This window comes from Octopus bimaculoides, chromosome 2, assembly GCF_001194135.2.
Source record: "Octopus bimaculoides isolate UCB-OBI-ISO-001 chromosome 2, ASM119413v2, whole genome shotgun sequence".
Classification (NCBI taxonomy): domain Eukaryota; kingdom Metazoa; phylum Mollusca; class Cephalopoda; order Octopoda; family Octopodidae; genus Octopus; species Octopus bimaculoides.
In genome coordinates, this window is record NC_068982.1 from 126,281,734 (window position 1) to 126,297,550 (window position 15,817).

At 36.2% G+C, this 15,817-nt stretch overlaps 1 protein-coding gene across 5 annotated transcripts in view; it reads right to left on the minus strand.

Annotated features, from left to right (window-relative positions):
• Positions 1–15,817, minus strand: part of LOC106871219 (cysteine/serine-rich nuclear protein 3) — a 186,535-nt gene that overhangs the window by 21,226 nt on the left and 149,492 nt on the right. For all 5 annotated transcript variants that reach the window (XM_014917568.2, XM_014917567.2, XM_014917570.2 and 2 more), the window contains one exon: positions 8,513–8,749. In XM_014917568.2, coding sequence (XP_014773054.1) covers positions 8,513–8,666 — 154 coding nt within the window. In that variant the 5' untranslated portion in view covers positions 8,667–8,749. The remainder of the gene's footprint in view (positions 1–8,512; positions 8,750–15,817) is intronic.

Sequence of the window (15,817 nt, forward strand, 5' to 3'; positions counted from 1 at the left end):
ATATATACACACACACACACACATATATACAATGGGCTTCTTTCAGTTTCCGTCTACCAAATCCACTCACAAGGCTTTGGTCGGCCCGAGGCTATAGTAGAAGACACTTGCCTAAGGTGCCACGCAGTGGGACTGAACCCAGAACCATGTGGTTCGTAAGCAAGCTACTTACCACACAACCACTCCTATAGTTCCTTTTAAAGGAATTGACAGTAAAACTGTAATTCTCATATTTTATGTTAAACTTTACTACTAAGAAAAGTAAATTTCAACAGTTAATTTTTGAAATAATGATAGCATTGCTATAATCTTAGGTTTGATCAAAGCTTATAAATTTCCTTGTTTTTCGAATAGTTTTAGATATGTATGAATAATGCATGGGCAAATTGACAATCAGGTAAAATCTTAATGGTGTGAAATAAAATAATAGTTTAATGATACCTAAAAACATACATAAAAGAGTAAGCAGATAGTTTAATTTTGCAATATAGAAAGTAATAAAAACAGATCAATTAAAAACAAGGATGCATTTGTAATCAAATTATCACAACAAGACTGAAAATATGAAACAAATTCAATAAGGAAAAGTTTTCAAATTGCGTAAACTGCAAATGAACAGAGAGAAGAAAGGAAAAAAGTTTACAGAAGTTAATATTTTGTGAAAAGTTGTGTAAAAGGAACAGCACAGATATAGGATTTAATTAGGTTTAGGACTAAATCAGGTAGAAGGAAAAGATTTAAAAATAAACAGAAAGTAAAATAAAAACTGTTCTTCACAAAAACAAAACTCTAAAGAATCATTAACTCATTAAAAAACTGGAATCAAAAGGAAGACAGACCAAAGCCAACTCAGTTGAATCAATGCATATGCTGTGTATGCCAAGTATTTCTATTTTCATCATTCGGTTACCCTTTATCATAGACAGTCCAGTTGAATGAAATTGGGGGGTGGGGGGTTTGCTGGTCCAGAGCCTGAAGAAGTGCATTTGCCTCCACAGAGTGAGCTGATCTTTGGACTGGAAGTTAATTATAGTTCTATGACTACTAAGTTAAATTATCTTGCAACACCATCTTGAATAAGATGGGCTGAACATTGAGGTGCCATAGCCACAATATAATGATGACAGGGTATATATTGCCAACTCTCAGATACCTTGTTGATGATGCAGCTATCATAATTGTGAAAAAAAGAAAAAGTATTTTTTATACAATAAACAAAGAGAAAGAGAAGACAGCAGATGCTCTTTCAAGTGTGTATAGTGAACTGATGGATAACCAGCAGTTAAGCAATTAATTTGATTGTTATATTCAGATCATATTTGAAGATATTAAGTAGCCTACACTTTCAGTATACAAGGCAACATCCTCTTACACTGGTCCCACAATGAAAACCCATTATCTGCATGCAACTTCTGTAGTGAATTGGTGAGCAAACAGGAAAAGTAGGCTTCAGAGACCCTTTAGCTGTGTCTCATTAAGGACTTGTCTACCTCTCTGGTGCTGATACCCCAAGAAAATACATCCAGTAGAGTCAATGATTTAAAGGTCATCCAGCCATGGAAACCAAGTTAAAATGACATACACTTGCAGCAGTCTATAGGAGTAGTGGCTCCCAAAAAGAAACGACTCCAACCATGATGACCACATCTAATGCATGCAAGCATAGGAAACGAGTGTAAAATGAAGAGATCAAATCTTGCCATAACAAAGATTTAGTCTTTCGAAGTACAAAGGCTCTTTATTTTTAGTAAAGTGTAAGCTGCACAGATCAAGCCTTTCCTTAAGCCATTAATAACCTAACTGAAGTGAACTGACACAATGAAGAACTGAAGTTGTGTCACAGACTTATGTACCCAGAAATTCACCCAAATGTTTCACAAATCTACCAAATAATACCATGTCTGATGGATGGGTATATAAAATAAAATACCTTGTGCTATTTAGTTAAGTCCCTTTACATTCAAATCTTAAAATCCTGCCCATCATAATAAAATAGGTATCAATCAAGTACTGTACAAGAATTGATTCGAATTGACTATATTTTCCCCAATAGAAAGCGTCATCGGGGGTGGTGAACTGGCAGAAGCAGTTGAGCATCAAGCAAAATGCTTTGAAAATTTATTCTGATACTTCACTTTCTCGAATTCAAATCCTGTTAACATAAACTTCCTTCTTTTCATTGATGAAAGAAGCACCAGCTTATGTAGTGGGGTTGATATAATTTACTCTTCACACAAAAATTTCTGACAGCTTTGTGCTTTTGTTGGAAAGCATTATTATTATTACCATTGTCAAGTGTTCATATTTGCTTGAAATACATCATCATCATCATCGTTTAATGTCCGCTTTCCATATTGGCATGGGTTGGACGGTTTGACAGAGGACTGGCGAGCCAGAAGGCTGCACCAGGCTCCAATCTGATCTGGCAAAGTTTCTACAGCTGGATTCCCTTCCTACATACCTAGTAATAATTATCCAGGTACTTCTACAACTGATGTAAGATAACAGAGTAGAAAAAAAGTTATACATACATATACAAAAGCATGCATACATACATATGTGTATGTATCAAGTTTACTTAGATTTGCAAAATTTTGACCCTCCACTTATTTCTATCATCCATCATGGCACATTCTCCTCAGTGGCATCCTGTGTCGCCTTTTAGTTGTTGTGTCTTCTGTGTGGCCAACCCAACTGTGAGCATTTCCAGGTGTTCAAAGTAGGACGTCATCATTAATTAGCTCCTTTTTTTACTTTTTCAGCTATGTTTATACATACTTACATATTAGTATGTGCACGTGCACACACACACACACACACACACACACACACACACACACACACAAAGTATGAAACAAAAACTGTAAAATATCTCAAATGACAATTTATTTATTATGGTGAGAATTAATACATATGTTTACCAAGTTCTGAAACTTTCCTAACTCTAAATCTAACTATACAAAGACTTGCAAGTGTACACGCACACAAACATCAGTAACTAAAACACTTCCATTCTAATTTAATACAATATATATTTATTAGTTGAAGTACTTGGTTATGTTTAAGTATAAAGCAGTAAATGCAATGTAACACGGTAAAAGTATGGGAGAGAAAGTATCACTTCTAATAATTCCGTTTCCTCCTATAAAAAAACTTAGTTGATTTAACTTGAAGCCAAACAGACATGTCTTATATGAGACTATGTGGATTAATACAGACATTTCTTCAATATACAAAAGAGAATGTTTATTTTGCTGTCTTAATAGATCTAAAATAAAAAAGACTTTTACAGCAAAAAAAACTTCTTTAAAAATTTGCTTTAGTTAAAAGCTAGCCAATAATAATAAAAAAAAAAAAAATAAAAAAAGCATCAGCCCCATATTTATGGATTTTAGAGTAAAAATGGTTAAAGCAGTATTATAGTGGAAGTTTAAAGGAGAAATAGGTAAAGATGAGGAATCTTGGGGGGATGGGAGAGGGGAGAAAAGAAATAGAAATTAAATGGATTTTTTAAAGTGAAATCTGCTTTTGCAGTTTTCAGACTAAAGAAGCAATGTCCAAGTAGAGAAAGAGAGGGAGAGATGGAGAGAGTCAAGGCAATTTTATTGTTAAATCAAATCAATATCTACAAATCTCAAGATGATAGCAGACATTGAAAAAGTACCTTACACATTCTTTCAAGGAACAAAAATTCACTGAGACTATAGCATCACTAATTGCCATAACCACTAAATTAAATAATATCGACAGAATTGTATACCAAACTTTGAAAAGTTTTAAGACAAAATAGATATTTATCTGTATACATTCCAGGTTAATCTAAGAACTACAATTGAATTTCACAACAATTTTACTTTCAGAGGAATGAATATATATAACAAAAGGTTAGAGATATGAATTTTTCAAGTTAAACAAGAAAATGAACATAAATATCCGTATGAACTAGCTGCAGTTAGGAAGTAGATAGTATTCAACTTGTTTTACAATTTAAGAAACGTCTGCTTTAATAATAACATGAAATATTGTCCTACCTTACCCACTTGAACATGCTAAGCAGCCAAATTCCTACACATACACAATCCATACACAATGTGTGGGACCAGAAGGGCAAAATGCCAAATACAAATATAAGAGGGTATGGCTTGGTTGAGTTTAATAGTTTGTAGGTTGTTGTTCTATGTTCAAAACTTGCTAAGCTCATAGTAGCATGTCAGGTTGAGTCTAAGAACCACAACATCACAGATAAAATTTGATACATTTATTTGTTAGTGTTTTTAGTCAACCAATTACTAGATTGGTATTGTTAAATTGCATACTGACTTGATTGCAATTAACTAATAGGCACTTTGTCAGTCGCAATGATGAGGGCTCCAGTTGATCTGATCAATGGAACAGCCTGCTCATGAAATTAATGTGAAAGTGGCTGAGCACTCCACAGACACATGTACCCCTGACATTGTTCTTAAGGGAGATTCAATGTGACACAGAAAGTGACAAAGTTGGCCCTTTGAAATACAAGTACAACTCATTTTTGCCAGCTGAGTGGACCAGAGTAACATGAAATAAAGTGTCTTGCTCAAGGATACAATGTGCTGCTGGGTACTGAAATCATGACCCTATGATTGTAAACCGAATGCCCTAACCACTAAATAATATGCCTTCAAAAGATTGCAATTAGCACATTATGTTATCATGGCCTTAATACTGTTTCTACTTCGCAAATTTTCACCCATCACAGGGGTTTTTGGAATGTAACACCCACAATAGTCAAAGGATTACTGTATATATGTTAATCTAAGGTGGTGAACTGGTAGAATTGTTAACTTGCTGGATGAAATGCTTAAGGACATTTCTTTGACTCTTATGTTCTGAGTTCAAATGCCACCAGACTTGACTTAGTCCAGGGTTGATAAAATAAGTGCCATCTAAGCACTGGGGTTGATATAAGCAACTTAGCCCCTCCCTCAAAATTGCTGGCCTTGTGCCAAAATTTGAAACCAATATATAGTTCAATCTGATTAATAGTTCTGAAACAGCAATATGTTCCAACACCAAGTAGATTCTGGAGAGAGTCTGCTTTTTTGCCCTGTCTATCCAATAGTGAGGCTTCAGCCTGGAAGTGCAGGGGTTTTGGAGAGTATGTTGTTACATCTCAGTCATCACTACTCTCAGATCTGCTCTAGCCCAGGATGGTAGTACCTGTCAAAGGCCCCAGTTATGAGCCAAATAGCAGAAGGTAATCCTGTGAGGGCTTATCTCTAGACATGTGCCATGTAAGTCCAGTAGTGTGTGGATGTGCCTTGATATAAAGGCTTTAAATTGGTTCTTTGTTTCTATGCATGAAGAATAAATTTGGGAGAACAAGAAACAAGCAGAAAAACCAAAACTGGCAGAAGGCAACCGGAAACCACTGTAGAATTTTTTCTAAAGAAATTGAAGATGTTGAACTGTCAATGCAATGTCACGGGCTGACTACTTTTCTCAAAACAAACAAGGAATGTCAAATTATTGACAAATGTTTAAACTTTGGGCATGATACATTATTCATCTTGTTGAATATAGCTAAAGTTTATTAATAAAAATTGAAGAATAATTTTCTTCCATGAAAATTTAAATAATTCTGTAGTAGGAAGTTTATTCCAGTGACCTTAACACTAAACTACTTAAAATGTAATTTAAGAAACTAGTTGCAAATTGCAATCTCAACAACTATATAATATTTACTTCACACCTACAGCTGACACTGTCTCAAATTAATTACATTGTTGTTTATTAGCATTTACAGGTTAAAAGTTATTAATTTTTGATAATTAATAGTTACTTGCTAGAAGGAATTGAATTTCATTCTATTTATTTATTTATTTATTTTGATACATGGAAGAGTGAAGATTTTCTTTCTTTCTTTTCTTTTTTTTACTTGCTTCAGTAACTGGACTGTGACCATGCTGGGGCATTGCCATGAAGAGGTCTAGTTAATTTTATCAACCCAAGTCAAAAAGTCTAGTGGTGGTCTGATCTTAGGCAGGTTTTGTGCACGTTAACCTTCTCCAGCACTCTGTCTGTATGACCTGGGAGTGAGCCTATGCCCTCCCCTGCCACCATTAAATAAACTACTAGAACTAGAGCCATCCATGATTAAATCTGGGATGAATACTGAAGAGGTTTCCTGTTGCCTTCTCCAGGCAGGTGGGATTTGAACTCTGGATAGAGAGCTGGAAGGTATACCAAATAGCATTTCTGCCACTCTCCCACCCACTAGAGCATGAAATGAAGTGTTTTGCTCAAGAACACGTCGCCCAGTCAGGAACTGAACCCATGATCTGACAATCATGTGTGCAATGCCCTAACCACTAGGCCGTATGCCTTCAACCCAAGTACTTATTTTTTATTGACTGCTACTTGTCTAACTGCTATGTTGTGGGGCATAAACGAAGCAGCCTCAATGCAAAGACAGACACAACATATGTTTTCTCTCTCTCTCTTTCACACAGACATAAATACATAAACACAACAGGCTTCCATACAGATTCTATCAATCTATCAAATTTCATTCATAAGGCTAATGTCAACTTGGGGCTATAGTAAAAGACGCTTGTTGAAGATGGCACACAATGGGCTTAATCACACAACCATACAAGTACCTCACAACACACACACAAACAATGAAACTAATTTATGTCTATAAAACTACTGCTGATAATACATCAAGTGTGCAGGAATAGCCATATGAAGTTAGCACTGTTGACAATCCTCAGAATTAATACTTTGCCAGCTTTTTATAATTATCTTTCCCATTCTTCCAGCAAGGTGAAAGGGCAATATAGTTACAATAAGCTAATACTGAAAGCCAGCTTTACTTAACTTGAGTGACCAAGGCTAGTGGAATTTTTTTTATGTGTGTGTTCATATACATATGTATGCATGTGTTAGAATGAAGGAAGGATTATACTCATTGTTAGCATCAAGGAAACACCAATCCTCACAAAGTTCTCAAAGAAACCTTTCACAGGCCATTTGTACACTCACAGCAGGAGTAACTCCAAGGCTGACTTCTTGTAACCATTTATAATGGAAGGGTGTTAAATTTCTTCAGATCAGTAACTCACTAGCATTCAGATTAATCTGTCAAATGTAATGCTTATGTATTCACGTGTTACTTCATAGCTTTGAGATTTCGATGATGGAATTGTTTATTTTTAGAATGACATTGTAGGGTAAGCGTGAGAAGCCAGATCTGGCCAATTCAAATATAAAAATGTAGAATATTTTGACCTGATAAGGCAAGTTTAACACTGCAGCATTCAAATCATTCTGTCTAAATGTAATGTTTATTTATTCGCATGGATTTTAATTAATCATGCATTATCTCAATTATATGTGCTTTGCTTGTTTGCCAGTAAGCTGCAATTTGGCACAGCGATGGTGATTCCATCAGGGGTTAAAACACTTGGAAGTCATAGACAGATGAAACAACTCACCCCAAATCCCATTCAGGAGCAACGGAAATCAATGTTTCCCCCCATTTCTGTGGATCATCAAATTGAAGGCAAACTAAATTGCCAGTCCATGACTATATGCAAATAATATAAAAAGACCATTTTCTGGTATATCCTGATAATGCATATGTAAGGTATGGCCTGTTTAAAAAGCTCAAGGGTTGAAAATTAAACGGTTAAAGTAGGACTAAAACTAGATCCATGAATTTCTAACCAACCATCTAGTATTTAATCAATTTGGTGCACTACATTCAGCCCACTACACTGTTGGCTGGTAGAGTTAAATGTCTTGACAAAGGATGCAAATGAGCTAAAAAAAAAAAAAAAATTAATGACCTACAAACTGAACCAGGAAACTGAATACATAGACAATTTATTTACTATCTTATACACAACATCTACAGACACGCCCACCTCATTTACTCACGCACAGTTGGTGATATCTGCCAGTAATACAACTACTTTTATGTAATATTTCTAAACTGGCTGCCTTCCACACCACCTAATACTCAAATCACAAGAATTTTACCAATGGGGAAGCCACCAGAAGGAAGTATTAAGAAAAATATTAAACTTGCATTTATTATATATACCATAATCATCGTTTAATGTCTGTTTTCCATGCTGGCATGGGTTGGACAGTTTTCTTTTTCTTTAATCTTTTAGTCAAAAGAGAGAGAGGAAGCAGTCTCACAATTCTTTACAGAACCTCTAAGACTGGTGGTAGGAAGGGAACTAACCCAAATGCTTGCAACAGAGCAGACTTCACTAAAGGCATCCAAAGTGCCAGATGATGGTGCTAAATTAAACGATGGGGGTCATGGTAGGATTTGAACTCAGAACACAAAAACAAAATTTTGCAAGGTATAGTCAGACGTTCTCCAGATGTGACAATACCACTTCCAGGCTAGTGGATAGGCAAGAACTTAAAAGGATATTCCATGAAGTGTAATGAGATGAGAATAAAAATGGAAACAAGACAAGGGTGAGATAAAACAAGATTTGTCCATACTGACCAGAAAAAGGTACATCCACACTGCTATCTGTGATAGCACTGAAGCTACTGCTTTCATCAATCTCAGATTGGGGAGGAGTAACATCTAAAGCGAGAGCCATCAGACCGCTTTGAGATTCTGAACAGAAGTCACCTTCTAGCTTTCTCTTTGGCATTGTGCTGCTAATATCTACGACAGCCGTACAAAAATATGGATATTCACTGAATGATATAGCTACCACTTGTATTCACTGTAGCGCTGGAAGAAAAAAGAAAAAAAAAACAAAATAATATATATTTCAATTGTAATAAGAATTCATAAAAACAAATAAAAAACGAATTGAAATGAAGAGAACAAATGAATAATAATAGCAGTGTTGACAATGGTGATGACTCAAAAGCTTCTTAACAGACAGAAGTGAATGTCTATTCCAAGTTATAGGCAACAGCAATTTTTTTTTCAGGCCACTGGGGTGCAAAAAGAAAAAGGAAATTTTTTTTTCCTTTTCTGTTTTTGCAGAGGGTTAGATCTTTTCAAGAACGTCAAAACTTATTTAACTTTTTCTGAATCTTGTTTTTTGTAGCTCCTGACAGTAGCATGAAGAATATTGTATACTCATACAAGCACTCTAACAGATTTTTATTTTTTTTCCGCCCTTCTAACGCCTAGCCAGGCTCATGGGCCCGGTTTCCCGGTTTCTATGGCGTATGTGTTCCCCCCCTCCCAGCTGGACGGGACGCCAGTCCATCGCAGCGTTACTCAAGAAACAGGAAGAAAGAGTGAGAGAAAGTTGGAGCGAAAGAGTACAACAGGGGTCGCCACCACCCCTTGCCGGAGCCTCATGGAGCTTTAGGTGTTTTCGCTCAATAAACACTCACAACGCCCGGTCTGGGAATCAAAACCGCGATCCTCCGACCGCAAGTCCGCTGCCCTAATCACTGCGCCTCCACTGTAACAGATACTGGAAAGTTATTGATTAGAACAATTCATTAAAAATTAAGCTAATTAGTACAGTATATTGAAGAAGGTAGGAGCCCCAAGAAATAAAAAAATAATCTAAGAGTGTGGTGATATAATAAACCTGGGCAGATACTAGTCTCATGCCAATCATTACACTCTTGGAGTGGTTGGTGTAAAGAAAGGCATCCAGCTGTAGAAAACCATGCCAAATCAGACTGGAATCAGGTGCAACCTTCTGGCCCTGGTCAAACCGTCCAACCCATGCCAACATGGACAATGGACGTTAAATGATGATGATGGGCAAGGCCAGGTATGGCCTCTAGTAGAGACTAAGAAATCCAGATTGCAACAAGATTATAATTTGGTGTTGCAAAGTAGTTAACATAACTGTAGTTTAATACTATCATTTCCCCAGTCATATATTATAGAAAACATACTAAATCTGAAATCTGTTAAGTGACATGAACAATTTACCTAAAGAATTACAAGATCATACACATTAGATCTGCTTTATACTACAGTTTAAATTTGACAGTCTCTATTGACATAATCTATCTCTATTAAAGATTCATAAACTCATTTTTGGATAGCATGTCCCTAAAAGTAGGCAGTTAAGAAGGCCACAGGGTTGAAGGGACATACAAATGGAGGTACCATATATGGCTCTCTGAGATATTAAACTAACTTCTAGTGTCATGAAGCTACTTCAGGAGATACTTGTCTGGAAAGCCAAACAGATTATTTCATTATATTGTATAATATCTATGCAACATTACTTTCCTTACGTAATGATTGATGTTGCTTGTCCAAACGATAAAAACAAAAATACATTTAGGAAATAAATTATAAGAAACTTTCCAAATGTGGAACTGAAAATAAGTAGAGAAAGACTAACAGTAGCAATCCCCATTGTGATATTTATCTTAGAGCTTTTTTCTGCTAGACCCAGCATGTAGGTCATTGACCAAATGTCAGTTGTAGTTCATTGGCACATGCCTGTGATGTGCATCTCTACCTTAACACATTTTTGTCTTATGTCTAAGCCATAGTTGTTTGAAGCGTTACCAGCGTCTCCTTACTGGCACGTGAAAAAACATTCAAGCGAGGTCATTGCCAATGCCACTGGACTGACTCCTGTGCAGGTGGCATGTAAAAAACACCATTTTGAGCGTGGCTGTTGCTAGTACCGCCTGACTGGCCCTCATGCCGGTGGCACGTAAAAAGCACCTACTGCACTCTCGAAGTGGTTGGCATTAGGAAGGGCATCCAGCAGTAGAAACTCTGCCAGATCAGATTGGAGCCTGGTGCAGCCATCTGGTTCGCCAGTCCTCAGTCAAATCGTCCAACCCATGCTAGCATGAAAGGCAGACGTTAAATGATGATGATGATGATGATAATGATGAATGTTCGTAGGATAGTGTTGTGTGGAGTTAGAGATGTGACTGGGTGATCGAGGGTTAATTGAATATGGAGCAGCAGGCACTGTGTGGGTTGATGCTTATATGTCTAGACGGTCTTTCCATTAGTGTTTTTATTCTATTTGGGTGTGGTCTGTGTGCAGTTTGTAATGATGCCAAGTTTTTCTATCTTGTGCTCTTTGTAGTTTATAATGAGATGTGTTTGTGTGTATGCTGTTGTTTAGCCCCAGGTCAACCCAGATCAAGCAGAGCTGTGATCACAGGCATTCCAAGAACTACCATACTGTTATTTGATATCTCTAGGACTGCACTATCGACAAGATCTTACCATATTTGTATTTAGTATGCAGAACACTCCTTTGGGATATTTTCCTTCGGCTATTTTGTTAATCATAAGCAACATCATAACATTCCCATAATTTTGTAATTCTTGCCCACTGAGAAAATCTAATAAGGCTGAAAGCTGTCTGTTGCATTCACTCAATGGACTTTAAAGGACAAGATCCAAGTTGTAGAATATAAATATTCTAAAAAAGAAATTTGATAAGCATGTTACTGGTGTTATCTCCTTTGCTTTGTTTTTTTGTTATTTTTAGATTTTAACCCTTTTGTTGCCGTATTTCTGTTGAGATGCTCTGTGTTTCTTTCATTTAATTTTTAGTAAAATAACTTAGTTATCATTAAGCTAGTGTTAGGAACATAAATTATGACTTAGGTTTGGTGGAAAATTTTAATTCAGAACTTCTGGTTGTATTTAACCCTTTTGCTATAATATTTCTGTTGAAATACACCACCTTCGTTTTATTTCATTTTTAAACTGATAAAGAATTTAGTGAAATAGCTTTGTCGTTATTAAGCTGGCATTTGAAACAAATTAGTGTGAAATTTTGAAAGAAAAAGGCATGGCCGTGTGGTAAAAAGCTTGCTTCCCAACCACATGATTCTGGGTTCAGTCCCACTGCATGGCACTTTGGGCAAGTGTCTTCTACTATAGCCTCAGGCTGACCAAAACTATGTGAGTGGATTTGGTAGAAAGAAACTGAAAGAAACCCATCGTATATGAGTGTGTGTGTTTACCCCCTCCCACCATGTTGGTGTGTTGGCAAAGAGATCAATAAAATAAGTACCAGGCTTAAAAAAAAAAAAGTACTGAGAATGATTCATTTGACTAAAAGTTCTTCAAGGCAAGTGTTTCAGCATGGCCACATTCTAATGACTGAAACAAGTAAAAGACGAAAGATGGTGTTTTAACATTTTTGTTTGTAAGTAAAGCAGCAAGCTAGCAGAATTGTTAGCACGTCAAACAAAATGCTTACTGACATTTTGTCCATCGTTACATTCTGAGTTCAAATTCCACTGAGGTTGACTTCACCTTTCATCCTTTCAAGGGCAATAAAATAAGTACCAGTTGAGCACTGGGATCAATGTAATCAACTTAACCCTTCCTTTGAAATTGCTGGCCTTGTGCCAAAATTTGAAACCAATATTTTGTTTATAAGTGAGTAGTAAAGAATGGAGTTAAAAATTGTAGTGATGTTGATGATCATTAAAATAATGTGCGTAGAGCTTCTCTGTTGGAGTCATCTTGTATTCTTTGAACGAGGCTCTGTATGATTAAGAGTTGAGAGTGTCGTGGGCAGGAAAGGAAAATTTGCATTAGTAATATTTAATTAATTTTTCTAGGATTTTTTAAGGTTTAAATAATAATGCATCTGTAGAACAATACTTTGGCTGGGTTTTAATTAAGTTTTAGAAATGCAATTATTTTACTCAATTTCCAGATTCTGTGGAATTAGCAATATTGGAAAGAACAATAATTGTATCCCAGTTCTGCTCTGATGCTATACATCAATGATTAAAGATATTCCAACCATGTCTTCCAATTTTCCTTTTTGGGGTACATCATAACAAGGATTATAGAATTCAATCTGTCCTTTGTCACGATGACAGGGTGTAAATTAAGTTTTATTTGGCTGCTAATTCCAGCACGTCAGCTCTCATAGCAGAGTGCCTGCTTCACTAATGGGGTGTAAGTAACAAGTGAATAAAACTTGCAGTAAAGTTTAAATTAACAACATTTTTTTGAATATCTATATATTTGCTATATACTAACTTGGTTCTTTCATTGTGGGACATGGATTTATTAGGAAATTGAAGTGAAGCATAGGATGAAAATGTGGAGGCGTGTGGTTAGGGTGTCAGCCTCATGATCGTAAGATTGTGGTTTCGATTCCTGGACTGGGCGACGCGTTGTGTTCTTGAGCAAAACACTTCATTTCACGTTGCTCCAGTCCATTCAGCAGGCAAAAATGAGGAACGCTGCGATGGACTGGCGTCCTGTCCAGCTGGGGAACACATACGCCATTGAAACCAGGCCCATGAACCTGGCTAGGCTTTAAAAGGGCGCATTTATTTATTGTATAGGATGAAAATGCTTGAGAAACTCTGGTGTAGAGGGGTTCCTTCACTGGCTCATAATAAAAATTGTCGAAAATATTGAAGGGTGCAGTAACTCCCTATGTTTTATGAATACATTTGTGATTTGGCTAAAGTGCTAAAGTTTAACTCTATAACATTCAGATTATTCTGTCTAATATAATGCTTATGTATTTACACTGAATTAATCGTATTTCATAGCTTTGAGAATTTGATGATGTAATCATTTATTTTAAGAATGACATTGTAAGGAAGGTCTTAGAGGCCAGATCTGGCCAGTTTGAATATAAAATGGGTAGAATATTTTGGCCCAGATATGACTGGTTTAAAGGGTTAATTTTTTTTTTTTTTCCATTACTTCCTTACTGCTTTTCTGATATTTTTGATATAAAAAGTGGGCCAAGGTCTAAATAGAAAGTATCATGTGTTTTACTTTTTTGTCTACTTTATATAATGTTTAGTGACTGACATGGAAAAGCATTTGACAAGTTTACTTGTTATTGGGAATGTATGTTACTTCAAGATATTATTGTGAAGTGTGATTAGGTGTGGTCTTTTTCAGGGTTTGCTGATGTCCTGTCAATTACTTTGCACACTGTTGGCAGTTTATGTTAAATAATAACAAATGTTCGCCCATTTTCTACTTTTCCTTTGGTTTATTTTCTTCCCTATATTCTCATTTAGTTTAAGTTTTCTTTTGTTTTTGTTGAATGTGTTGTTGTTCAGTTATGTTTGAGGTTGTCCTTATTTTTATCACATCTATTACTTCAGTTTCTGCAATTATTTTATTGTGTGTACGCACCAGAATTATCATCTATATTAATGACTGTGGCGTTGTTGAATCCTGTATGTAATTGTAAGATGATGCAATTTGTCGTTAGTAGATAGAACTGGTTCCATTAAGCTTTGGCAAAGTGTTCGTTTTGTCTGTTGATGTGTGAATGCACTGTGATGATGATGATGATGATGATGATGGGCAGGTGATTAGAGGAGTGTTATGAATTGTTTGCCATATGATTGTGGTAAATAGGTGTGTTAGTATATAAAGAATATAATCTAGAAAGGAGTTATTATTGTTGTCAGGTGAGTAAGACACAGATGTGTTGTTTAAGAGGTAGGGGAAGTATGGCCTGTCCTCTCTTCTCAGGGTGTAATCATAGATCGGAAGGGTCTCCTGTTATAGGTTTATTTCTTGCTTCATTACAATGTGACAACCATATAGAATGGTGATAAAGTTTCTTAATTACAAGACAAAGTGCTGAATTGCAATGTGTTGAGTATTTATTTATTTAGGTCAGTGGTTCTTCACTGGGGCCCATGTTAAGATTTTGTTAAAATTGATCTGCAATAAATTGGTTATACTTCTACAGTACATAAAATATTTTAATCTTTTCTTTTTTATATATATAATTCCTTATAATATTTGATTATAAAGATATATTATTAATAGTAGGTGCAGGTGTGGCTGTATGGTAAGAAGCTTGCTTCTCAACCACATGGTTCCGGGTTCAGTCCCACTGCGTGGCACCTTGAGCAAATGTCTTCTACTGTAGCCATGGGCCGACCAAAGCCTTGTGAGTGGATTTGGTAGAAACCCATTGTGTATATATATATATATAACACCAACCACTTCGTGAGTGTAGTGGGTGCTTTTTACGTGCCAGGCTGTACAATGTTTTCCCCAACCTTTATCTAACCCAGTGGTTCCTAACCAATGTTTTTTTGTATCCCCCATCACTTAAGTAGTTGTTATGTCTAGCGTCCATGTAAGTGACAAGTAAAGTCCCATGACTAAACTAACTTAACATGGATGATAATTTATAAATTTTATTCTAAAAATAGACTGAATAAGCTTTTAACAGTGAAATGATAAAAATCAATTGCGACAAAAGTTGTAAATTTACTTTCTACATTGCAAATTAATGATTTCCCTGTGCCCGGTGAGAACTCATTTTATTTTAATAACCATTACTAGTTTTATTGTGTATAACATAATTACTATTATAGGTGAAATTTAGTATTCTTTTATTTGTTTCAGTCATTTGACTGTGGCCACGCTGGAGCACTGCCTTTAATCGAGCAAATCGACCCCAGGACTTATTGTTGGTAAGCCTAATACTTATTCTATCAGCCTCTCTTGCTGAACTGCTAAGTTACGGGGACGCAAACACACCATCATCAGTTGTCAAGCGATGTTGCGGGGACAAACACAGACACACAAACATATACACACACATACATATATATACATATATACGACGGGCTTCTTTCAGTTTCCGTCTACCAAATCCACTCACAAGGCTTTGGTTGGCCCGAGGCTATAGTAGAAGACACTTGCCCAATGTGCCACACAGTGGGAATGAACCCGGAACCACTCACAAGGCTTTGGTCGGCCTGAGGCTATAGTAGAAGACACTTGCCCAAGGTGCCACACAGTGGGAATGAACCCGGAACCATGTGGTTGGTAAGCAAGCTACTAACCACACAGCCACTCCTGTGCCTATATATATAT